Raw genomic sequence first — 25,583 nt, forward strand, 5'->3', positions numbered from 1 at the left:
TAAGGAAAAAGACTTTATGAAACTATAGGAGAAAAGGGGTTTAAGTCTCTAGATGACTTCCTGTGAAAACAGTAATATCTGCCTTTTTTTTTTTTAAGTTTATTTATTTTGAGAGAGAGAGAGAGAGGGAGAGAGAGAAGATCCCAAGCAGGCTCCATGCTGTCAGCACAGAGCCCGATGTGGGGCTCAGTCTTCTGACCCCGAGATCATGACCTGAACCCATGTCAAGAGTCAGACAGTTAACCGACGCCCCTGGCGATTTTTTTTTAAAGTTTGTTTACTTATTTTGAAAGAGAAAGAGAAAACCAGTGGGGGAGGGGCAGAGTGAGAAGGGGACAGAGGATCTGAAGCCGGCTCTGAGCCCGATGTGGGGCTCAACCTCACAAACCGAACTGTGAGATCATGACCTGTGCCCTGAAGTCAGATGCTTAACCACCTGAGCCACCCAGGCGCCCTTTTTATATGCAGGTTTGTAAGTGAATCCCCCCATCTTTGTTAGCCTCTTGAAAACATGCGGGTCGGTGGCTGCTCCATTGTTCCGGTGGCCTGTGTTTACACGTCTATTTTGTAAGGAAATGACTTTGTTGATTAGGATTGTACCAAAGAACAGGGTACACAGTAAGTCTAATGCCATAAAATAGCAATGTAAATTTCCGACTGGTATTTCTCCATCTGAAGGAAGTGGTATTCATACCAGTGCACCCCCTCACCCTTTTTGGGAGGCAAGAAATGGATAATTCTGTGACTGCGGTAAACTACTTTTCTCGTGTCCTGGACTGGCTCTAAGCTGTTCGCTGACGAACGGTGAAGAACGTGAGGCACGCTTGTGTTTTTCCAGGATATAGTTTCTTTAGTCCCACGCCTGCGACACATCATCACCGTGGACGGGAAGCCACCGACCTGGTCCGAATTCCCCAAGGGCGTCATCGTGCACACCATGGCCGCGGTGCAGGCCCTCGGAGCCAAGGCGACCGCAGGTACGGCACACCCCGCCAGGTCCCTCCCAGGGTTCTGCAGCGGCTGTGCTCTCCGGAGTCGTTCCAGACCCTGAAGTCAGGTCAGGGACAAACCCACTTCCTAAACCGTCACTTTGGGAAGTACAGCCACTCTACATCTACTGTTTTCTGCCCTTTAAAGAAAGGTTTCAGGAAGAACCCACACATTAATTTATTCGTCTTCTAAAAAGTAGTACGTATTTGAGATTAGTTGGAAAGACTTTTATGTTCTACAGGTTTCCCGTTTCTTTTCTCTGATAGTTTTGAGTGGTTTGAAGTTAGTTTCGTAAATAGTGGCGTCAAACCAGTGCTATGTGAGTTATGTGTAAGTATGAGCAGATGGCTGGAGTGGCTAATCCTGGATTCCCCGCTTTCATTCCCGGCTCAGACTCTCCCTCTTCCTTGCAGAGGGAATGTCTTCTCATCCTCTAGCTGGAACACGTGGGCATGGTGATGCTGGAGGTTCCCACTCTCCGTGTCAGAAAGTGTTAGTGTATTGGGATTTGGGAATATCACAGAAGCTGCTGCGATGCCGGGACTGGATTTCCTTTGTAGCTGGAAACATAGTGCTTATTTAGATGTAAGCACTCAGCTGTGGAATGGGAATAGGGCTGTGCTGACATTAGTGTTGGGCATATGGAATTTTCAGTGCTAGTGGGACATTCATTGTAGCACTTTTTTTAAATCTTTATTTTTGAGAGAGAGAGACAGAGTGGGAGCAGGGAGGGGGCAGAGAGAGGGAGAGACACAGAATCCGAAGCAGGCTCCAGGCTCTGAGCTGTCAGCACAGAGCCCATCGCGAGGCTTGAACTCTCAGACCACGAGATCATGACCTGAGCCGAAGTCGGATGCTTAACCTACTGAGCCACCCGGGCGCCCCTCCGTGTCGATCTTTAGTGGGGGTATGGCATATACTCTGGAGCTAAGTTTGGAGTTAAGAGATTCAGAGGCCAGAAGCACTTAGGTTTTAATTGTAGCTGTGGAAGTAGGTGAGGTCACCCACAGAGAATGGTGCCTCTGAAAGCAGCGGAGCGTTGGTCAGAGAAGAGGGAAGAAACCATGCTGTGTGGTTCCTGGAATCCAAGCGAAAGGAGCCCATCAGTGAGGCAGGAGTCGTCAGCGGGAGTCAGCTGACACTGGGACTGCAGGAGGACCGCCTCAGAGCAGTTCGTAGGACACGGTGGTGGTGGAGGACGGTGCCTGGGATGAAGGGCTGAGTGGCAGGCTAGGAAGGTGGGACTGGAACGAAGACCGTTGTCATGAGATCTGTCTGCGCATGTTGGAGAGGAAGGGTTCACTGGTGAACACGTTTAAAATCGCTTCCCCCCCACTTCCTGAAGAGGTCCACCTGTCGGGGGCTTCCAGGGTTAACCCAGGCAGTGCCATCCGTGACCCACTTCTCGTTGTCTTTCTGCTGTCTGCTGGACGTTGGCTGCTGTCCCTAGCGTGTGCCCAAGGAGGACACGGTCTCTTAATCCAGGACTCGGACTGTAGCCAAGTCAGCTTGGCTTCACCATGTGAGGCCAAGAACATTGTTTAGCAACCACCCTTATTTCTTAGTTGCTGGAATAGCCTTTTGTGTCCCTACTGCCTTTCGTCCCTTTCTCAAGTTGGGTAGCCCCGTAGCAGCCACAGGTGATGACGAACTGCCGTTTGAAACAGCATTGTTTTCTACCCCGGAGTGAAATCCAAAGTCTTGAGTGAGGCCTTGAAGGCTTTGCATGATATGGTCCTGGCTGTGACTTCAGCTTCCTTTCCTGCTGTTTTTCCTCTTACTCACTGGTCTTTACATATGCCAATCACACTGCTACCTCAGGGCCTTCGCTCTTGCCTATTTTCTGCTTGAAACATTCTTCTCCCAATTCCAGGGTTTCCATGGCTCCCTTCCTCACTGTATTCAAGTCTTTCCTAAAATGCCAACTTGACAGGAGAGTTTTTCTTGACTTTTCCATCTAAATTGCTTCCCTGTCATCTCACCTAGTCTTGCTGTGTTTTTCTTTATAGCTCTTATGACATTATAGATTTATGATTTGTTTATATTCTGCATTTCCTTTATGTGAGGGGACTTGATCTGTTTTGCTGACCTAGTTGTTGAATCGAGTTAACAAACATGATTATGGAAAAAAATTGGTTAATATGGCTAAATTTCTCAGAAGTGTGTGTTTTTTTTCCTCCAATGCAGAAAACAAACCTCATAGCAAACCAGGGCCCTTAGATATTGCAGTAATCATGTATACAAGTGGATCCACAGGACTTCCAAAGGGAGTCATGATCTCCCACAGCAACATTATTGCTGGTATAACTGGGATGGCGGAAAGGATTCCAAGGCTGGGGTAAGTCATAGTAAATGTGGTTGTACCTGTTGTTAAATTAACATTTGTGTCGTTTAGCAGTATATGGTAGTAGTAGTTCTTTTAGTCTCTCAGAGTCTGTTCACAGTTGGCATTTCCTTCAAAAAAAAAAAAAGGCAGGACACTTAAATTAATTACAAAACAGTTACAATTGTGAGGTTTAAAATACAGTTTTACATACAATATCATTGTTAATATTTACTTTTCACTTTAAAAGTGTAAATTTTAACTAACTCAAATCCCTTCATGTGAATTATCTTAATCCGTTGATAGTATTGCCACTAGAGTCATTTTTATACCTAAACAGGTGTGATTCAGGTGGACAGATAACTTCATAGATTCCAGGAAATGTTTATTGAGCTTCATTCAGCCTCCGATTTTTCTTCTTAAGAGCAATTCCAGCACTAACGGGCAGGGTGGGCGTGCCGTGGGAAGAGACTGGCGGAGGAGCCCAGATGGGACCGTGAGGGCTTGTCCGGCAGTGGGCGAACGACTGATCTGGTGTGTGGTCACGGCTGGATGTTTCTGATGCCCTTGCGCACAGAAATTACCCTCATGCCAGTTACTGTGGAATTGAATTTAGGGACGGAGAGAGAAGTTTCTCTTATGAATGGATCCCTTTTAGAAAGAATTCAGAGCAGCAGTTCTCTGGGTTGGTCTTAGTTTGCCCTTCATATTTTTGGAGGTGGGGGCACTTCTTGAGATAGATACACATACGTACATGTTTTCTTGTGCATGGTAGAATTTATTATTTGTAAATAACTCTCAAAACAGGAGTCTCTTCTGTAAAACTCCTGGCCAACAGTTGTGGATTCTGTTTGAACTCTTCCATTTGGGAGCCCACCAGCTTTAAAGACCATTTCCTTTTCGGATGATTTCCCCTGCCCTTCGAGAGAACCCTTCTTTTGGCCCCCAGCCTTCATTTCTTCTCTCCTAGCATGTGGCTCCTGCAGCACTCCTAATTAGTGAGTGCCTTCAAGCAGGACCGAGACGAGCCTCCTCCTTAGTGTCTGCCTCCTGGGGTTTAGGCTGAGCTGTGGTTCTCCCCCTGTGCGCCCCCGCCCTCCCTGCACACGCCCAGTGTGTGTCTGCCGCCCCCCTCCCCCACATGTACACACGTACACACTCTCTCACTCTCCCTTTCTCCCCACACGGGCTCCCTTTTGTAGTCGCTTCCTGCAGAGCTGGCCTCTGACGGTTGCTTTTATATCCCCTTGTCTTTCAGAGAGGAAGATGTTTACATTGGATATCTGCCTCTGGCCCACGTGTTAGAATTAAGTGCCGAGCTTGTGTGTCTTTCTCACGGATGCCGCATCGGCTACTCTTCACCACAGACGTTAGCAGATCAGGTAAATTAAATGTCGGTGCCTTTAGATACTAACAAATTTCTTGAACACATTTCCCCCCATCCTTGTGACAGTATGTTGCAAAGGTGACAGTTAATCAGTTAATCACTTGCCTTTTAAGTTCTTTTTACAATGAATGAGTTAAAATGGTGAATTTATAATAATTGACTTTTTGTTCTGAGAATTCCACTGTAAGGATCACTTTATAGAGATCGCTCTTTCTTTCTGTAGTCTTCAAAAATAAAGAAAGGAAGCAAAGGGGACACAACCATGTTGAAACCAACACTGATGGCGGCTGTTCCGGTAAGAATTGACCATTAATCAACGTTGAGCACTGAACAAGCGTTCTCTGCTACAGAATGTAAATGCTAGTGGGAAAGACACTGTTGACGAGGCAGTTTCTGTGATACTCATTACTTCTTGATTGTTTACGTCGCCTTATGCGCTACAGGATTTATTCAGTCTTTTTTTTTTTTTTAGCTTTATTCATTTATTTAAATTTACTAAACGCTCAACTTAGTTTCAGCTTCCCTATGATATTATCAGCTCCTTTTCCCAAATAAGCTTCTTACTCAGATCATTTCATGATATGTTTGCTATGAGTAGAAACCTGAAGCCCAGTGGGAGATAGGGGGGAAGGTGTGATGTCCTTCTCCTCAAAGCCAGTTGTGTCATTGCCTTCCTGAGACAGGAGGTCTGGCCCAGTCACTGGAAAAAGGGACAAAGAAGTTGGTGCAACTTTGAATTAATTACCTGAGAAGCGCTTTGCATCCCAATATACCAGGCACGGGGAGGGGTCTGGGAATGAGAGGAGTAGAAATGGGTAGCAAGGAATTTTCTGTCTCCTTAATGTAAGATTTATGTGGCTTCTGATTTTGTCTCAAAGTGTTGGGATTGTTCCAAACCCTTGAGTGCTCCCAGCCAGCAAAGTTAACGTAGTTACCACGGTATAAATGACCAGTAGTTTGATAGTCTCTAGAGGTGAGGAGTTTCCTTGGTGTAGTATTTTACTTTTTAGTTCATGTATTAGTTCATATAAAATTAAATATAATTTAAAACTGTAGAGGAAAAGCCATTTCAAGTCATTACAGTATACTGCATAGTGATAGGCCTAGCGAGCAAAATGCAGTGCAGAGAAGGAAAATTTCCTGCGTGTAGCATTAAAAGACAATCAATTGGGACGCCTGGGTGGCTCAGTTGGGTAAGCGTCTGACTCTTGGTTTCGGCTCAGGTCATGATCTCACGGTTCACAGGGAGAGCCCTGTGTCGGGCTCTGCATTCACAGCACAGAGCCTGCTTGGGATTCTCTCCCTATCTTTCTCTGCCCCTCCCCTCCCCTCTCTCTTTCTAATAAATAAACTTAAAAAAAAAAAAGGGACCATCAACCAACCAAAATAACCCTATGGTCCCCCTTTTTTAAAAAAATTTTTAACTTTTAATTTATTTTTGAGAGAGCGTACAAGTGAGGGAGGGGCAGAGCGAGGGGGAGACACAGAATCTGAAGCAGGCTCCAGGCTCTGAGCCATCAGCACAGAGCCTGACACAGGATTCGAACCCACGAATCGTAGGATCATGACCTGAGCTGAAGTTGGACACTTAACTGACTTGAGCCAGCCAGGCACCCCAACCCTATGATCCTTTTATCAGCAAAGTGAGGCTGTATTTTTATAAGTTAAGGTATGAGAATTTAAGAAACCATTTCATATAGTTCATTTATTTAGTTCGTTTATTTTCTAAAATAAGACAGTTGCTTATTTTATTTATTTATTAAAAAATATTTTTTAATGTTTATTTATTTTTGAGAGAGACAGAGACAGAATGCGAGTGGGCTAGGGGCACAGAGAGAGGGAGATGCAGAATCCAAAGCAAGCTCCAGGCCCTGAGCTGTCAACACAGAGCCTGACGCGGGCTCGAACTCATAAGCTGTGAGATCGTGACCTGAGCCGAAGTCAGACACTCAACCGACTGGGCCACCCAGGTGCCCTGACAGTTGCTTATTTTATAAGCAAAGCAATATAAAAATCAGTAATGGTAACATTACTGCCCTAAGGCTTTTCTTTTTTCTTTTAACTACTCCTATGAGCATCTAGGTATATTTGTGCTATGAAAAATTATTATTTTTTTTTTAATTTTTTTTTTCAACGTTTATTTATTTTTGGAACAGAGAGAGACAGAGCATGAACGGGGGAGGGGCAGAGAGAGAGGGAGACACAGAATCAGAAACAGGCTCCAGGCTCTGAGCCATCAGCCCAGAGCCTGACGCGGGGCTCGAACTCACGGACCGCGAGATCGTGACCTGGCTGAAGTCGGACGCTTAACCGACTGCGCCACCCAGGCGCCCCTGAAAAATTATTTTTATAGAAACCTCAGTTTTAAACTAGTTGTGGCTCTATTTTAAAAGTTTGTTCCTCTTAGAATATAGTTTTTAAAATGCCTCAGTACTGATAGAAATATTTATCTGTTGTGAAGATGTAATATATAAGACACCTGACAGCATTATTGATTATATTAACTCATTTTTATATATCTAGGAAATCATGGATCGGATCTACAAAAATGTCATGAATAAAGTGAATGAAATGAGTAGTTTCCAGCGCAATCTGTTTATTCTGGCCTATAATTACAAAATGGAGCAGATTTCAAAAGGGCATGGCACCCCTCTGTGTGACAGGTCAGTAGACTCCCCCTCTCTTTGGTAACTTATCATTTTTTCTTATTACTAGCCCAGTTAATTGAGATAGTTGTAAGAAATTTGTTTTAAAAAGTCAAAGGGACTATAAAACACCATCTTGCATAAGAATATGAGCAATTAAAAATATTGCAATATTATTTGAAAAAATGTTTCATTTACAGTTTTCCTGTGTTTAATAGCGTGCTTCTGCAGTGCCTGGGAGGCTCAGTCACTTTAGCATCTGACTCTTGAGTTTGGCTCAGGTCATGATCTCTTGGTTCAGGAGATCGAGCCCTGTGTCCAGGTCTGCTCTGGCTGTGGAGCCTGCTTGGGATTCTCTCTCTGCCTCTGTCCTCTCTCTGTCTCTGTCCCTCTCTTTCTGCCTCTGTCCTCTCTCTGTCTCTGTCCCTCTCTCTCTGCCTCTGTCCTCTCTCTGTCTCTGTCCCTCTCTCTCTGCCTCTCCCCCATTCTCCCTCCCTCCCTCTGTCCTTTTCTCTTTGCCTCTCTCCCATTGTCTGTCCCTCTCCCTCCCTCCCTCCACACGCCCCTCCCCCTGCCTCTCCCCCATTCTCTCTCTCTCTCTCAAAGTAAATAAACTTAAAAAAAAATGTGTGCTTTTATTTTTTGTTGACACATTATGTGGTATGTGATTTTAGTTGACAAATAGTTTCTCTTTGCTTTTAAATTTATTTCAATATGAAGATAAAATGGCAACCAAATATGAGTAAATGTTTTGTGTTTAAAGTGTTAAATGACAGGTTTTACCACCAGCCTTATTATTTGTTATTTTGTTTTTGTAGTGCTAATAGATTTAAGTAGATTTAATTGTAAATAATTTAGGAATTAGAACACAAAGGATGACATTTAACTTTTTAAAATCTATTTATTTTTTATTTTTATTAGAGAGAGAGAGAGAGAGAGAGCAAGCAGTGGAGGAGGAGAGAGAGAGAGAGACAATCTTATGCAGGCCCAACACTCAGAGTGGAGCCTGTTATGGGACTTGATCCCATGACCCTGGGATCATGAACTGAGCTGAAATCAAGAGTCAGACGTTTAACCGACTGAGCCACCCATGCGCCCCAACATTTAATTTGTTTTTATGAGAATATTAATATAGTTTTCAGATACTCCACCTTATTTAAAACTTTGGCTTTTTTTCCTGCCTTATTTTAGCTTTTTTCTTAGTGGGATATATAACCTACTTTGTAAAGCCTGTTAACATACATATGTGTATGTATATATATGTATGTATATATATATATATATGTATATACACATGTATACATGTATAACATAACTGGAAATTTTATTTATTATTATTTTTTAATGTTTATTATTGAAGGAGAGAGAGCATCAGCTGGGGAGGGGCAGAGAGAGAGGGAGATACAGAATTCAAAGCAGGCTCTAGGCTCTAGGCTCTGGGCTGTCAGCACAGAGCCCGATGTGGGGCTCGAACTCACGAACTGTGAGATCATGACCTGCCGAAGTTGGACACTCAAGTGACTGAGCCCCCCAGGTGCCCCAAAGCCTGTTAATACTTTTTAAATGATTGCTGCTTAGTCTTCACCTTTTCCAGAGTTATATTTAAAAAAAAAAAAAAAAAGCCCTTATCTTTTTCTGATAAAGATTAGCAGGTAATCTTTTTATTAGTATCTTTCCAGAAATATTTTAATTAGATATTTGAATTTTATTTTTTTTAATTTAGCAGACATTTTTTTTTCATTCATCCATTCATTGTAGACAGCACGCAGTTGGGGGAGAAGGTCAGAGACAGTGAGTAAGAAAGAATCTTAAGCAGACTCCATGCTCAGCACGGAGCCTGGAGCCCGACACGTGGCTGGACCCCATGACCGTGGGATTGTGACCTGAGCTGAAATCAAGAGACACTCAACCAACTGAGCCTCCCAGGCGTGCCCCATTAATTTAGCAGACATCTTAAAAACAATAAACACTTCAGAATCCAGTGAAATTTTTAAAAAGAGTTAGGTCATTCAAATATGTACACATTTCTAATGAAAAGCAAAAAATAATTTGCTTTTTTAAAAAATTTTTTTAAAGTTTATTTTTGAGAGAGAGAGAGAGCACGGGCAGGGGAGGGGCAGAGAGAGAGACACAGAATCGGAAGCAGGCTCCAGGCTCTGAGCTGTCAGCACAGAGCCTGATGTGGGGCTCGAACCCACAAACCCACAGATCAAGACTTGAGCTGAAGTCGGATGCTTAACCAACTGCACCTGGGTGGCTCCGTTGGTTAAGCATCTGACTTCGGCTCAGGTCTTCATCTCCCTGTTCGTGGGTTCGAGCCCCACATTGGGCTCTGTGCTGACAGCTCAGAGCCTGGAGCCTGCTTCTGATTCTGTCCCCCTCTCTTTCTGCCCCTCCCCTGCTCACACTCTGTCTCTCAAAAATAAACTAAATGTTAATGCTAAATTAAAAGCATTGTGTTAAGATCCAACAGGATTATTCAGTATTAATATATATATTATAGAATATAAAACTAATTGCTCTGGCCATAAGCAAGGGTTTGCCATCACTATACAAAGTTAAACCTGACAATTTTGAATTCAAACATTACTTGAAAAGTTAAGAGAAAAGTCATTATGTTCTTTACTTGGTGGTTGAACTTACAAGAGTTAGGATTTAAGTAGTGGGTCAGAGAATCTCCCGAATGGGTGGTGTGGCCTTGGGTGAGCCTGACTCTCAGAGTCAGGAGATCACTTTGGAAAATCCCACTCAGCTTTAAAATCCTGTGATTCTCTGCTTATTTATTTTTATTTTTATTTGTTGCAAGGTTTATTTTTCGAAAAGTTCGAGGCTTGCTGGGTGGAAACATTCGGCTTCTGTTGTGTGGAGGCGCTCCACTTTCTGCAACCACACAGCGGTTCATGAACATCTGTTTCTGCTGTCCCGTGGGGCAGGGGTACGGACTCACCGAATCTTCTGGTGCAGGAACGATTACGGAAGGTTGGTGTTATCAGTGCCTGGTGTGGCCGGCAGAGGCTGGGGTGCAGCTCCAGGCACCATGTGGTGGTGGTTGTTTTGGGCAGTGTATCCGATGAGAGCGGTTCAGGTATCTGTGTGCAGGATGATGGTGATTATTGATACGGTATTCAGACTGTATCAGCTACACCTAGTAGTCAGTAGTTGAAGGAATTTTTCCTGTTAGACTACAATGTGTCCTTTAAAAGCTACTTAGCGTTCTGGAAAAGAAGTTGTAGTAACAAGCATTGTCTTTATTATATACATTTATTTTCTTATATCAGGCAAGAAGTTTCTTTTTGTGTAGAAAAATTGCCATGTTTTGTAGAGTTGTTTAGGTGTGTATATTAAGGCTTAAACTCAGAAGGGGTTTATGGGCGTGGTCTGTGTGAGAGGGAAACTAGATTCAGTTCTAGAAAATATAATTTCCAGCGTATGAGAATATAAATTCCAGGGTAATTTCTGTGTCCTGGTGACGTGGTTGAAGAGGTGATCCACTGTCCAAGTAGGTGATGAATCCCAAAGTGCTTTATGTGTCTGTCCCTTTTATGGAGGGAAGTTACTTTGCTTCTCACTACTAGCAAAAGCTGCTTTGCATTTTCTAGGTACTCACAGATACTCAAGCTTTTAACTGATCATTTTCCCCTACTTAGCTGAGTTGTTTCAGTGGTCCATTCTTATGGCAGGTTTATCTGGCATTACTTCTGTATTTTCCTGTTTTCAGTGATATTTTCTGTATTTTGGAAGCTACTTCTAAGTCTCATTTTGCAGGAAATAAACCAGCAACCTTAAATACGTGCATATATGCTTCCTTTCTTCTGAGGATCCTTACATCTTCTGTTTTTAAGATTCACGTTGAATGTGATTAATTGGTTACAGTTTATGGTGTAAAGAAAACAACCTGTAAAGTATTAAAGATAAGCCTTTTATTTCTGATATTTGCCCCTGAGAAGGGCACATAACACAGTAGCAATTCACAGTAATGGTGTGTGCTTTTCCCAGATCCTTGCAAGCCAGCCTTGATCTCCAGACTGATCTCTGAACTCTCACTGCATGAATTTAAACAGATGATAGCGAATGCTGATTTGGGGAAGCTCTCTCTGAAATAGTGATGGGTGGGAGGGAGAAGGTAGGAGAGGTTATTTGTACTACAAAGCCATCAGGTCTAATAAGAAAGCAGAATAGGTGTAAACCATCGTGAGCCATCATCCTTTACAGAGCAGGGCTCTAGACTCAGGAAGCAGACAGCCACTGCGGGGAGTGGAGTGAGCCCCGAGGTAAGAGAATACACGATGGGTGTAAGGAAGGAGTCTGGGGGACCTGGATCAGGCGTGGCCGTCTCAAGGGGCCACACTTGCTGCTGGGGATGTGGACCCTGTTTCTCCTGGAGATCCCACACTTCTGTGTAAAATGTCCTGGATTTTCAAATGTCCATAACCAGTTCAGAATCAAAACACAGAACAAGGCCACACGGCTTGTGGTTTACCAGTTCGTGACTCCTGCTTTTAAAGAGTCCCTGGGGATGTGAAAGCTTTGGGATAAGTCATCACTTTTGGTAATTCAGAAAAATGAAACTGTTTATTTACCACTCTAGTCAAATACTTTTTTTTTTTTTTTTCATTTGTGTCTTTAGTATGGGACTACAATACTGGCCGAGTGGGAGCACCATTAGTTTGCTGTGAAATCAAACTGAAGAACTGGGAGGAAGGTAAATAGTCTGTTGTCCCCACAGAGCGTTCGCTGGTGTCATTTTCGACTTCAAAATGGGAATTGTGCTTCATTTTCGTCCTTATTCTAGAATATAAAATTATCCACGAGTGCTCGTGTCTTTTGTGATAGAACTGCTCTATCGGGATCCATGCAAATGCGTTTCTTTTTCTTGTTTCAAGGATGATTCTGAAGAAATAGAATTGTTTTCATTTTGCTTATTGTCTTACTGCATAAATGCAAATAAGAATTATAGCAAAAACTTAAGAAATCTGCTTAATGAATAATGTCCATAAATTAGGAATGATCATAAGTGTATTGTATGGAAGCAAAATCATGAAGTGTAGTCTATGAAACGGAAGATTTGTACATTTTTTTTTCTTTCTTTTCCCCTGAGGACTTCAATCTAGAGTCATCAGAAGGAAAGTTTTACTGTAATTTCATAAAAATCTGTTGCTTATACCATTTAAATACTAATCACTTTTTATTTTTTTTTATTAAAAAAATTTTTTTTTCAATGTTTATTTTTGACAGAGAGAGAGAGACAGAGCATGAGCAGGGGAGGGACAGAGAGACAGGGAGACTCAGAATCCGAAGCAGGCTCCAGGCTGTCAGCACAGAGCCCTATGTGGGTCTTGAACTCACGAACTGTGAGATCGTGACCTGAGCCAAAGTTGAATGCTTAACCAACGGAGCCACCCAGGCACCCCAATACTAGTCACTTTTTAAAAAAATTATTTGTTTCAGTTAATGTGTATACATTTTCACTGATTGGATTAGATGCACTTTTCTTTTATTCAAAGTAAAGATTCTGAGGGTTAGATGCCATTATCCAATTATCTTTTAGCAGAATTAGTGAAAATGTTCAATAAATTTAAACTTGGAATCATTCTGAAATTATCTGTAAGGCATAAATCTTTGTTTTTTTTTTTCAACGTTTATTTATTTTTGGGACAGAGAGAGACAGAGCATGAACGGGCGAGGGGCAGAGAGAGAGGGAGACACAGAATTGGAAACAGGCTCCAGGCTCTGAGCCATCAGCCCAGAGCCTGACACAGGGCTCGAACCCACAGACCGCGAGATCGTGACCTGGCTGAAGTCGGACGCTTAACCGACTGCGCCACCCAGGCGCCCCAGGCATAAATCTTTTAAATACAGTGTAATTTTGATTTTATACAGAGAGGTATTTATTAAATATGTGATTTAATACTTTCATCAGATGTATAAGAATCTCTACAGAATCCCTAAAGGATTTACCTGTGTAGTCTAGGTAATTATTTAATACCGCAAGTGTTGGATTTTTCGGTGTAATTTTTTTTCTTGGACTAGTGGTTTTAAGTGCAGAAGTGCTTATGGTTAAGCAACTGAAAATTTGTACCTAGTTCTATATTAATGGGTTTTGCTCATTCATGCTGTCTGCCTTACTTCTTTTGGGAAACTCTTTGGATTGAAATCAGATGTTCCCCATTTAGACACTCATAGTTTCAAATTTTCACATGATGGGCATAGGGATAAAAATGTTGAATTAACTCTAAATTATTTGTGTTTTCTAGGTGGATACTTTAATACCGATAAACCACACCCCAGGGGTGAAATTCTTATTGGCGGTCAAAATGTGACAATGGGATACTACAAAAATGAAGCAAAAACAAAAGCTGATTTCTTTGAAGATGAAAATGGACAGAGGTGGCTCTGTACTGGAGATGTTGGGGAGTTTGACCCTGATGGTTGTTTAAAGATTATTGGTGAGCTATCTCATTTTTTTTTTTCCCCTGATCGTGGACGTTTTGGAAATAGTTTTACAAAAGAGATAACTGTTTATTTAGGGAAGCTGTTCAATAGTATAAGAATGTATCTTTCTGCAGTGTTGATACGGTCTATTGTATCATCCCTGGAATATAAAATTTTATACTAGGGACTGTGTGGGAGTTTTAAGGCTTGACATTTTAGAAGGTCTCAGTCTGTTCAATAGCACTGGTATTTTGAATTATTAGATAACCCTCAAAGAATCAAATTCTTAGTAGGAAATCTTTATTTTTTGTGCATTCTTGGCTGTTTAGAGGTTATTGGACAGGGCTCTCTCGTGTTGGAATGGTGTCGTGGCCTTGCCTGTGAGGAAGGCCTGGCAGTTCGAGTATTGACCCCCCCAGGGGCAAAAAATAGCTCCCCGTCTTCCCTCTTACATTCTTTTTCTCTTAATAGCATTTCTGTTCCAGTCATGCTACCTAGAAACCCGGGAGGAGATGAGACTCTTCAGTCAACTCCTCGTATCTTGCCCACACCCTACTGACGTGTCATGTGAAACATGCCTCAAGACCATTCTCTTCGTTCTCTGTGCCCTCTTCCCATGATCAGGCTTACACCTTCTGTCACCTCGTTGTAAGAAATTCCTCTCTGTTGACGTTGACATCCCTCTTGAAACACACCCTCTCACATACACACACACATACCGTGTGATTCCTCAGCACTGATCTCACTGGGCCACGTTGCTGCTAGGGGCTCAGTTCGGTGTACCTCTGTTAACGGAGCCCCAGTTCGCCTCCACCTCCATCACTGGCTGCGTCCGCCCCGTCTGTGTTCTTTACCAGTGCTCTTCTACTTGGTGACCGTCCGGTCTTCCCTCAGGACTCCGCTCAGGCCTCACTTGTAGGCATTCTTTCCAAAGCAGCAGGTTCGGGAGGCTTGACACTTCACCACTGCCATACTGTCCTGACGTGATGTGTCCCTGCTCACGCTGCTCTCCAGACGGTGTGTGAGCCTTCAGATGGCGCTGAGAAGTCTTTACCTTCCTGGTGTTAACTGGTCCCAGACACATGCCTGTTCGGCAGAATGTACCTGAGGCCCTGATGACAGGGTCCCTTGTCAGAAGCTGATTTTCTTTTTTGGAAGAGTTTATTTAAAACTACAAACATTAGGGTCTAATTTTACTATGTACCTTTAATTTTAGCGTAACTATTGTAATGACCTTAATTGATAGCACATGACTTCGGCAATGGCCAGTATTCATAGGTATGACTGTTACTATCTCTCTTGTGCTCCCCTCCCCAGATCGTAAAAAGGACCTTGTGAAACTCCAGGCCGGAGAATATGTTTCTCTTGGGAAGGTAGAGGCAGCTTTGAAGAATCTCTCACTCATAGATAACATTTGTGCATACGCAAACAGGTAAGAAAGTAGAACTCCTGCTACTTTTGCTCAAAACGTTTGTGTGCCTTTGGCATTTCCTTCCTCGATGAATCTTCTTTGCCAGATTATACTAAGAACCCTCCCTTCTTATCTGTTGTCTCTGGGAAAGGCCTCTTCTCAGCGCAGTGTAGACACTAACTGATTCCTCCCTTGCGGTGCGTCTCCTCCTCGTCTTTCTCTGTGTCCCTGTTTCCTGCTCTGTACCTCACTGCGGTGTCCTGGCTGGTAGGGAGGTGAGGAAAATCACGTCCTCCTTCCTGCCACCTTGGTACCCCCAGCTACCTGTCCCCGGCACAGGGAAGCTTCCCGGGACCAGTCAGAGCAAAGGGGGTGAAGAAGGAAGTTGGAGGAACAGAGTCATCAAGCACACTCCGCTCAGCACTTACAATCCTGCTCTAAACCTGGGCCTGCTTGGGACCCGGGCCGGGCCGAGGGCTTCTGCCTTCAGCTATGTTAAGCTGTGGCTGAACACATAGCATCTCTAGTCCGTGATGCTAATAGAGGCAGCTGGGAAGGAGAGCTTAACGTTAAAAATCCCAGAAGTGTATTCTTGGGAAATGTGCTGGAATCTCAGACTGGCACTGCGGTGTTCTGGGGGAAAGTTATTCTCCGCCGTTCGCGATCAGCTACTTTGCGGGCAGCCTAGGAACCACACCACAGCAGTTGATAAAGTGGTGACTATGAAAAAATAAAATCTGCTGTCAGAAGAACCACCTTAGAAACTTTAGACATTTTAAAGATTTCCTTCGTTGAATTATAAATTATTCTGCCCTTTAATTAGCTGTGAGGTAACTTCTTTAGCCATGCTACAGTTCTGGAGTTCACGTGTGTGATAGAATCGGACCGCCCTTCCCTCCCTGGCACACTGCTTGCCATCCCGCAGTGCCATGGGCAGGCCACCGAAGGCTCTGTCGCCACATGCTCATGATAACAAAAGAAAAAAACACAACCGCATTACTTTGATTTGCTCCCAAATTTCTTTAGACACAACTTTTTTTTTTAATGCTTATTTTTGAGAGCGAGCACAAGTGGGGGAGGGGCAGAGAGAGAGAGGGAGACCCAGAATCGGAAACAGGCTCCAGGCCCCGAGCTGGCAGCACAGAGCCCGACGCGGGGCTCGAACTCACGAACTGCGAGGTCGTGACCTGAGCCGAAGTCGGACGATGAACCCACTGAGCCACCCAGACGCCCCATCTTTAGATCTAACTTCAAATTTACATTAGCTTTTATTTTTGTTTAGCCAGTTGATGTGAATGACAAACTCTTTTAAAAGCAGATTTTTCTAATACTTGTAATCTTCTTTTAAGAGATGTATCCACGGAACTATTGGTAACAGTTACACATATTTGAAATTTGTCATCAAGTGTCAGATTAAGGTGTGCTTAGCAGTGAGCTCTGTCAGAGCCTGGAGCCCATGGCGAATCAGGCAGTCGCGGTGGCCGTCGCTTGAAACGAGTGGGCTCGTACCACACGCGCCTCGTGTGTGTCCTTTCGAGTAGTCCCGGGCTGATTGCAGCCGCGTCTGTGTCGTTGGTGAGCGCGGGGCCTCAGCCACGTTGTCCTTCGTGTATCGCAGTTACCATTCCTACGTCATTGGATTTGTCGTGCCAAATCAAAAGGAACTCACGGAACTCGCCCGGAAGAAGGGACTTCAGGGGACGTGGGAGGAGCTGTGCAACAGCTGTGAGATGGAGAACGAGGTGCTCAAAGTGCTTTCCGAAGCTGCTGTTTCAGGTGAGTGAGTGGTAGCCGGAGCCTGAGGCCTGAGAGGAGAGAGCGCTTGAATTTATTACGTAGGCTCTCGTATCACAGGCCCGGTGACGCCGATTCCTGGTGTTTCCCTGCCGTTGGGTGGAGGCACATGCTGGTCAGGCCCGCATCCAGGCGCGTCCACAGGGCTCGCGTCACCTGCGCCCGTGGCTCATGTGCATGAGTCGGAATGTCCTGGCCTCTGCAGCTTCTGTCTTCTGGGTTGGCCCTTGCTCTCTTACCTCAGCTGTGTCCTGGCCACCCTGGCCCACCCTGAACTGTCCAAGGCTCTCTTCTTGCATTTTCTACACTTAGTGTACTGGGAGCTGCTGATACGGATAGGTCCTGTACCGTGTGTGTGTGTGTGTGTGTGTGTGTGTGTGTGTGTGTGTGTGTGTGTGTTGGGGGGCTGCAACGAGACTGGGACATCTGGGTTGTTCTGCTTTGGGTTGGTAATGAATAATGCTGCTCTGAACATTCAGGTGCAGGTTTTGTGTGGCCGTGCTCCCTTCTGGGAAGATACATCGGGGTGGAGTTGCTAGGCCTGTGTTAACTTTATGTTGAACCTTTTGAGGAAGTACCAGACTGTTTACCAGAATACTTTTTTCCAAGTATTTCCCAAACTGTTTTCTAAAATGGTGACATCCTCTCACCATTCCCATCAGTGTCAGCTTCCGGTTTCCCCACAGCCTCGCAACACTTGTTAGTTACTGTTCATCCTTTGGCTTCTAGCCATCCTACTGGGTATGAAGTATGGGGTCTTGTGGTTTTGATTTATATTTTCCTGGTGGCTAATGATGTTGAGCATCTTTTCTTGTATTTAGTAGCCATTGTATATCTTCTAGAGAAATATCTATTCAGATCCTTTGCCCATTTAAAAAAATTTTTTTTAAGTTTATTTATTCTTGAGAGAGAGAGACAGAGCATGAGTGGGGGAGGGGCAGAGAGAGAGGAGGAGACACAGAATCCAAAGCAGGCTCCAGGCTCCGCCCTGTCAGCACAGAGCCCGACTCGGGGCTTGAACTCACAAACTGCGAGATCATGACCTGAGCCGAAGCTGGACTTTGCCCATTTTTTAAATAGGATTGCCTTTTTATTATTGAGTTGTACAAGTTCTTTATATATTCCAGACACGACGCTGTAACCTGATAAGAAATTTGTAAATATTTTTTCCCATTCTGTGGGCTGTATTTTTACTTTTTTTAATGTTAATTTATTTTGAGAGAGAGACAGAGACAGAGACAGAGAAAACAAGTGGAGGAGGGGCAGAGAGAGGGAGGCAGAGAATACAAAGCAGTCTCCAGGCTTTGAGCTGTCAGCACAGAGCCCGACGTGGGGCTTCAACCCACAAATTGTGAGATCATGACCTGAGCCGAAATCAAGAGTATGACTTAAGGGACTGAGCTACCCAGGCATCTGTCCCTGTGTTTCTACTTTCTTTCGTGGTATCCTTTGAAGTAGAAGAGTTTAATGTTGAAGGATACATTTTCCCCCCTTCTGTTGCTTGTGCTTCTGGTGCCACATGTGAGAAACCACTGCCTAACTCAAATGACAGTCCTGTGTTTCATTCTAAGAGCTTTAGTTTCAGCTCTTAACTTTTAGCTCTTACTGGATCCACCTGAGTTCATTTTTATGTGATGTGAAGAAGGGATCCAACCTCATTCTTAAGTAAAATGCTCTGTCTTCTGAATTAGTAGGTTATAGAGACGGAGACTTACTGTGGAGACTTGGTTTCTGAGATCTTTGGGGGCCGACTAGGCAAAGCTGGGAGTCCATAAGGGCAGACTGCCTCAGCTCTGCTCCTACGGCCTTTCAGTGGACCGAATGGGACCCACTGTTTATCTGGGACAGTTTTCCTCCCATAAAGCAGACTGATTATGGACTTAATCATATGTACAAAATATCTTCAACCCGTAGACTAGCGTTCAACTGAATAACTGGGAACTCGGATGTAGCCCGGTCGATACATAAAATGGACCTTCCCAGTCCGCGACTTGTCAGCCTGGCCCCCGTGTACATCTCCTTAGAGCTTAGTTGATTTCTAAGCAAGGACAGTAACAAAGAGTCCCCCCTGATGTGCTACGTCCGCCCTGCACACAACTGAAAACACATCAGCCTTCTCTGCAGAAGAGGGTACACACTGTGTGAGTGATTTTTACTCTTCTTGTCTTCTGTGATATCCTGTCACTTAAATTTTTTTAATGTTTTTACTTATTTTTGAGAGAGAGAGAGAGAGAGAGAGAGAGACAGAGCACGAGTGGGGGAGGGGCAGAGAGAGAGGGAGACAGAATCCCAAGCAGGCTCCAGGCTCTAAGCTGTCAGCACAGAGCCCGACACGGGGTCTGAACCCACAAACCACAAGATTGTGACTTGAACCGAAGTGGGACGCTTAACCGACTGAGTCACCCAGGGGCCCCTCCTGTAACTTAAATACAGTGATACAAAGTTTTTTAATGTCTGTTATGACAGAGAATAAGAAGGAAGAACATATAAATAGTTGCTTTAACATATGTACAGACACAAGATAAAAAAGGACTATTCCCATTACGGCGCTCGTTCCTCTGACGGGTCATGTAGCTGTAGCTGCATGTATTTTCCTGAGCGGAGGCCGTCCCTACACATGACCTAATCTCGAGTCAAGGCACAGAGTCCAGTACCGAGCATTTCGAGATTGAAAACCTTAAACGTGGTCTCCAGTGTGTGCTTTTTAGTCTCTCCCACATCTCCGGAGTCCAGACTCCTCTGCCCCTTGAGTCCTGAGGTCCGGGCCCGGCTGCTTTTGCTAACAGTGGTTTTCCCTCTAGCAAAGCACTCTTGAAATAGTTGGGTTTTTTTTTTTTTTTTTTTTTTTTTACTTTAAAGTTGTTTTTTTTTTTTTAAGTTTATTTATTCATTTTGACAGAGAGAGAGAGAGAGAGCAAACAGAGGAGGGACAGAGAGAGAGGGAGAGAGAACCCCAGGCAGGTTCTGCCCTGTTAGCGCAGAGCCTGATGTGGGGCTTGAACTCAAACTGCGAGATCATGACCTAAGCTGAAATTAAGAGTTGGACACTTAACTGACTGAGCCGCCCAAGTGCCCCGCTGTTGTAGGACGTTTACCTCGATGCCCGAGGTTCGTTGTCCCGCTGCTTTGAAGAACGCAGAAGTGGGCACTGAATGAGCAGCAGGAGGAAGTTGCCTGGGGGTAAGATCAGAAAGGAAGAAGGGTAGGAAAGCCGCCTTTACAGAGAGGACATTGGAAAGTGGATGGCCGCGACTGTAGGCGAGGGTCCTCGTTTTATAAGGTTCTGGTCACCGCCGCCCTCTCAGGTCCTCCCCTTGCTGGCTGGATAAGTCAAGGTGCTGCGCTGTCCAGCTCTGATTGGCCCGATTCCGCTGTGTGAGGGGTGGTCTGTGGGCACATCTTTTCCTTACGGGTCACACCTAAAAGTAAGTCTGCGACTTACTTTTTAGTCAGGTCTTGAGTCAGATTCCTGAGGGGAACCTGAGGGGGAGCCGGTGGGGTCTGTTACATTCTTAAGCGGAACCTTAACGCCTGAGGGGGTTTGCTGTGGTCAGACACTCCCAGCATTGTTCCAGAAGGTGTGTTTTCTTCCCTACCGGGGGACCTCAGGTCCTAATCTTTCCTTCTCTGCCTACTGAATCCTACCCAGCTTCTCCTATTGTACCACTCCTGAAATAGTTGTAATCTTCCAAGAAGAAAACCTTGGTATGTCAGTGTTTATGTTTACAAGTTAAAATGAATATCTCTTTTGCTCCCAAGGCACTTACCCGTCTTCAATTTAGTGAGCGAGTAAGCGTGTATTTACCTGTTTACCTCTTTATCCTTGTTAGATTGTAATACCACTTGAGAACAGAAACTATCTTTGTATTAAAAAAATTTTTTTTTTCAACATTTATTTATTATTGAGAGACGGAGCATGAGCAGGGCAGGGGCAGAGAGAGGGGGAGACACAGAATCTGAAGCAGGCTCCAGGCTCTGAGCTGTCGGCACAGAACCCTACACGGGGCTCCAACCCATGAACTGTGAGATCATGACCTGAGCTGTTAGCACAGAGCCCGACCCACAAACTGCAAGATCATGAACTGAACAGAAGTCGGATGCTTAGCTGACTGAGCCACCCACGCACCCCGTTTTTTGTATTTTTTAAAGAGTGCTTAGTAAAGCGCTTTACGCGGTATTTTTTCAATGAATATTTGTTGAACGAATGCTGAAAAATAAACCCTTCTTATTAAAGAAACCTATTCCTTCAAAACAACATCTCCCTGTTTTCCCTCCCTGTCCCCATCCCTCACTTTCCTTTCCCATCCCTCTCTCCCTCTCCAGCCCTCTGCTATTGAGACTCTCCTGGGTATCCAACAGTGTGTTAGGAACACGCTAGCGAGCAAACATTGTGTCCTCATAGCTTCTGCTGAATATGCTGACAAGGTTCAATGACAGGGTCCTCTTTAAACTTTATTAGTTAAAGTGATTATGCTCTTTACAGTAAACTCGAAACAAATAGGTGTGTGACACTTGCTTTTTTCCTTAATCCTCCATGTTAGGCCCCAGAGGTGTCCGTTTTATGGTTTGGTGTGTATCCTTCTCGTCCTGAATATCTACCTGTGTAACATTTGTCTAGTATTAAAAAAAACCACCTGTTTTTAGCCTAACGATATATTGCTCATATCGTTACATACCCATGCCATATAGATCTAACTCATTTTTAATGACTGAATTATATTCCATTTTATGCCTATTATATTCCATTTTTTGTTTTTGTTTTTGACGTGGGGCTCGATCTCATGATTGTGAGTTGTGAGATCCTGACCTGAGCTGAAATCCGACGGTTAACTGACTGAGCCACCCGGGCGCCCTATGTGCCTGTATCTTAATCCAACTTAATCCAACTCATTCTGTTGGCGGTCAGGTCAATTTTTTAAATGGCTTTTTGCTATTACAGTTTCATACGTATCTATTTTTTTGTTTATTTGTTTCTTTGTACTTCTACTAGCCTTTTTTGAGGCATGGATTATCACGAGCGAGGTTCGTGGGATGTTGGGTGTTCACCAAAGATTGGGGAAGTTACACTGTTCGCTAAGAATCATAATGGCACATTTTTCATGCCTTTGCATTTATGTTTTATTTTTTTCTTTTCCACCATCCCAGCAAGTCTAGAAAAATTTGAAATTCCAGTAAAAATTCGTTTGAGCCCTGAACCGTGGACCCCCGAAACTGGCCTGGTGACAGACGCCTTCAAGCTGAAACGCAAAGAGCTTAAAACACATTACCAGGCGGACATTGAGCGGATGTACGGAAGAAAGTAGTTCTCCTCTCTCAGCACGGTTTGCTACAGGGAGCTCAGATCAAATAGGAAAATACTTGAAGCGCGTGTCTCCAGCTGTGAGGCAAACCCCATTCTTCGTATTAAAGCCTAAACTGTTACTTCTCATGACGTCGCCATTTTTACTGACAGGATTAGTAAAACATTAAGACAGCAAACTGGTGTCTGCCTCTTCTTTCTTGCCCCTTTCCAACTTACCACCTAGGACTGCACTTGTCAGCATGAGGACTTTCCGAATCATTTTGGGGAACGGTGATTTTAAAACCTCAAGTTTTTAAACATGATTTATATGTTCTGTATAATGTTGAGTTTGTAACTTTTTAAAGTTTGGATGTATAGAGGGATAAATAGGAAATATAAGAATTGGTTATTTGGGGGGCTTTTTTACTTACAGTATTTAAAAATGCAAGGGTATGGATGTGAAATTATGTAAATTCAGACGCTTATGAATCAAATCATTGTTGAACAAAAGATTTGTTGCTGTGTAATTATTGTCTTGTATGCATTTGAGAGAAATAAATATACCCACGCTTATGTTTTGAGAAATTGAGACCTTGTGAATATATGCCTGGCAGCGTCTTCTTTATGTATTTATTTTTTATTAGGGAAACAATGCAGTTTGGTTGGTGCTGCATGAAACGAAATAGCACTAGGGCGTTAGGTTCAGTAGCAAAGAAGAAAACACGGCAGGTGTAGCACCAGTGGATAATTAGCGTCCAGTAGCTGATGCTCAGAATGTTCGGGGTCTTCTAGGTAGCTTCGAAAATAGGAAGATACCTTAGCTGGGTTTTTTTGTTTTTGTTTTTTTTTTTAAGAGTTGGAAGCAATCCTAGAAATTGGGGTGGAATTTAAAACACAAAGCATAGAAACCTGTCGACCATATGTACGCTGAGTTGTCTGTATTTACAGCACATCAATCCTGGGAGATTATTCTGTCCACTTCTGGACTTTGAGTCGAGATGTGTAATCCTGTCTCATTGCAAAATTAGGATGTTTTTCCTCTTGATAGTTTGCACTGGTTGTGTGTGTGTGTGTGTGTGTGTGTGTGTCTGTTGGCAGCTTATTAAAAAAGCACCTTACCCTTCCTGTGAAACAGAAACTGAGAACATGTAGAATGCTTCTGATACTGGCATTCTGACTAAGATACAGGAGAATTTAATTCACTTTATACCGAGGTGACTTAAGATTTAATTTGTAGGTGTTTATGTTACTGTAGGAGTTATTTATGATTCCAAAAACAGTGCTTGTATGATAACATAGTCTTTTTGTGTGTGTTGCTTGCCTAGTATTATTTGAGCATTTATCAAGAGTAATATTGCACCAACGAAGGAAGAGGTGTTCAAGACTTAAAAAAACATAGGTACCATTTTTTTTTTTAATGTTATATTGGTTATTTTCTTGTTTCTCAGTTACTTTAGGCATCAAAGACAAAGAAAAAAGAAGAAAAAGTTCTGAATGTAGATCTGTGTAGCATAGTGGGAGTGTTGAGACCCAGGGCCATGTAGCTTTTGGTCACGTCACATACACGTCATGTTTGGAGATACTGGAATACGGTGTTGTGTTTTGAACTTTTTTCTTGTATTTGTGTCTATTTGTGTTATGTTTGGAGTGCATTTCTCCTTGTCATAGTTTAAATTTTCATAAAGTTTGGGAAAATTGCCAAGAAGTTAAACCATGAAAGAAATGAAATGGAACATATCAGGATGTTGGGAATCTAAAAATGAAAGTCAGGGTGGGTGGAGAATTTGTTTCTGATGCTTGATCTTTAGTATTATTATTTGCTTTCAAATGACTTGAAGTTGTATTTAGAAAAAAAGGTTCAGTGCTTCAAAGGAGAGAGAACAATATAATTGTGACTTGAAACAGCTTCAGGTGACTGTGCAGCTTACCCCTGATTCAGAATAAAAGTTGTTTCTTTTCGGAAGCATCGATGAAGGCTGGTTTAATCTGCATCTACTTCGTTTTTCTTCCATTTTTTATGATTCCTTTGAATCCTAAAATCCCAGATGCCAGGTGTCATGCCACAGCAGAATGTGAAATTAAGTGAGGAGAATCCACTTTCAAACAAATGACTCCGTGATATATTTTAAAAATGATATATTTTAATATCACCCTTTCAAAAAGAACCAGTTGGTGTAAAAACCAAAACAAAAACCCAACAACGAAAATTTTGTTATAGAAAATACCGGCTTAGCCAAAAGATGCCTGGGGAGAAAAACTTTGAAGAATTTCAAAATAAGTTGCTAAATCCAATACATCTGAAAATAGACCATAGACCCTCAAAGAATGATTCCAAAGAACTTGTTTTCTGGAAGGAAGTTACAACAGAATTCTTCAGCCTTTCCTGTTACAGTAAGTGGAGGGGTTTCTAGAGGGCAGATTTGTGGCTAACTCCACTCCTCCTCTTGCCCGGCTTCCGCAACCTCTCCTGCTGGGATTTTTCAGCTGCAATTAAACAGGTTTTTACAACAGAACAAAACTGAAAGTGGCCTCTACTTTATGAGTACTGCTTGTTTTTAAATAATGGATCTGATATCCATGGTGTTCTCTAAAGCTTGCAATTTTTTTCAGCCATGTTTAAAAAAAAAGATGATCCTGGAGTAACTTTTTGCTGGTCAAATCACAACATTTTACAGTTTTTAAGCAGTTACTCCCTGTGATACAACTTTAAAACGACAAAAAAAAAAAATCTCTGTGTGTGAGTTCTTTCTTTTGTAAGAGTATTAGGTACATCGGTGATGTTTTAAAGGGGATTCACTTTTAACAGTATACGAATTGGGCCACACTGAAATGTAATGTGTCCTTTCTCTATACTTAACAGTTGGTTCTTCGCTGCGAGTTCATTTTCTGTTATTCTTGGTTATTGCTGTTTTCCGCCCGGGGAAGTGTACATCATAAGCAACATAGCTTCATGGTACAGACTATTCATTTGTAACTTGATACGAAGTTTGAAGAATAAAGATAAGTAAAAACTTTCTGATATTAAAACTCAACATTTTGTTTTATTCAAAAAAAACTATAATAAAGTCAAACGTTAATTGACAGTCCTGAAATACTTGTTGAAAAAGGAGTTTGGAGAATTTTCTTTCTTGGCCTAGCCAATCCATTTGAAGGGAACTAAGAAACATTTTTTTTTTTTTAAGTGTTTATTTTTGAGAAAGAGAGCGTGTGAGCGGGGGAGGGTCAGAGAGTGAGAGGGAGACACAGAATCCGAAGCAGCTCCAGGCTCCGAGCTGTCAGCACAGAGCCCAACGCAGGGCTCGAACCCACAGACCGGCAAG

The 25,583-nt window shown here is 43.1% G+C and overlaps 1 protein-coding gene across 5 annotated transcripts in view; it reads left to right on the forward strand.

Moving 5' to 3' along the window:
• Positions 1 to 24,226, forward strand: part of ACSL3 (acyl-CoA synthetase long chain family member 3) — a 75,323-nt gene extending 51,097 nt beyond the window's left edge. For all 5 annotated transcript variants that reach the window (XM_023259728.2, XM_023259729.2, XM_023259727.2 and 2 more), the window contains 11 exons: positions 839 to 977; positions 3,178 to 3,328; positions 4,572 to 4,695; positions 4,924 to 4,995; positions 7,224 to 7,363; positions 10,152 to 10,324; positions 11,973 to 12,047; positions 13,600 to 13,791; positions 15,095 to 15,209; positions 16,807 to 16,964; positions 22,128 to 24,226. In XM_023259728.2, coding sequence (XP_023115496.1) covers positions 839 to 977; positions 3,178 to 3,328; positions 4,572 to 4,695; positions 4,924 to 4,995; positions 7,224 to 7,363; positions 10,152 to 10,324; positions 11,973 to 12,047; positions 13,600 to 13,791; positions 15,095 to 15,209; positions 16,807 to 16,964; positions 22,128 to 22,285 — 1,497 coding nt within the window. In that variant the 3' untranslated portion in view covers positions 22,286 to 24,226. The remainder of the gene's footprint in view (positions 1 to 838; positions 978 to 3,177; positions 3,329 to 4,571; positions 4,696 to 4,923; positions 4,996 to 7,223; positions 7,364 to 10,151; positions 10,325 to 11,972; positions 12,048 to 13,599; positions 13,792 to 15,094; positions 15,210 to 16,806; positions 16,965 to 22,127) is intronic.
• Positions 24,227 to 25,583: the final 1,357 nt, after the last annotated feature.

This window comes from Felis catus, chromosome C1 (assembly GCF_018350175.1).
Source record: "Felis catus isolate Fca126 chromosome C1, F.catus_Fca126_mat1.0, whole genome shotgun sequence".
In the NCBI taxonomy this organism is placed as follows: Eukaryota; Metazoa; Chordata; class Mammalia; order Carnivora; family Felidae; genus Felis; species Felis catus.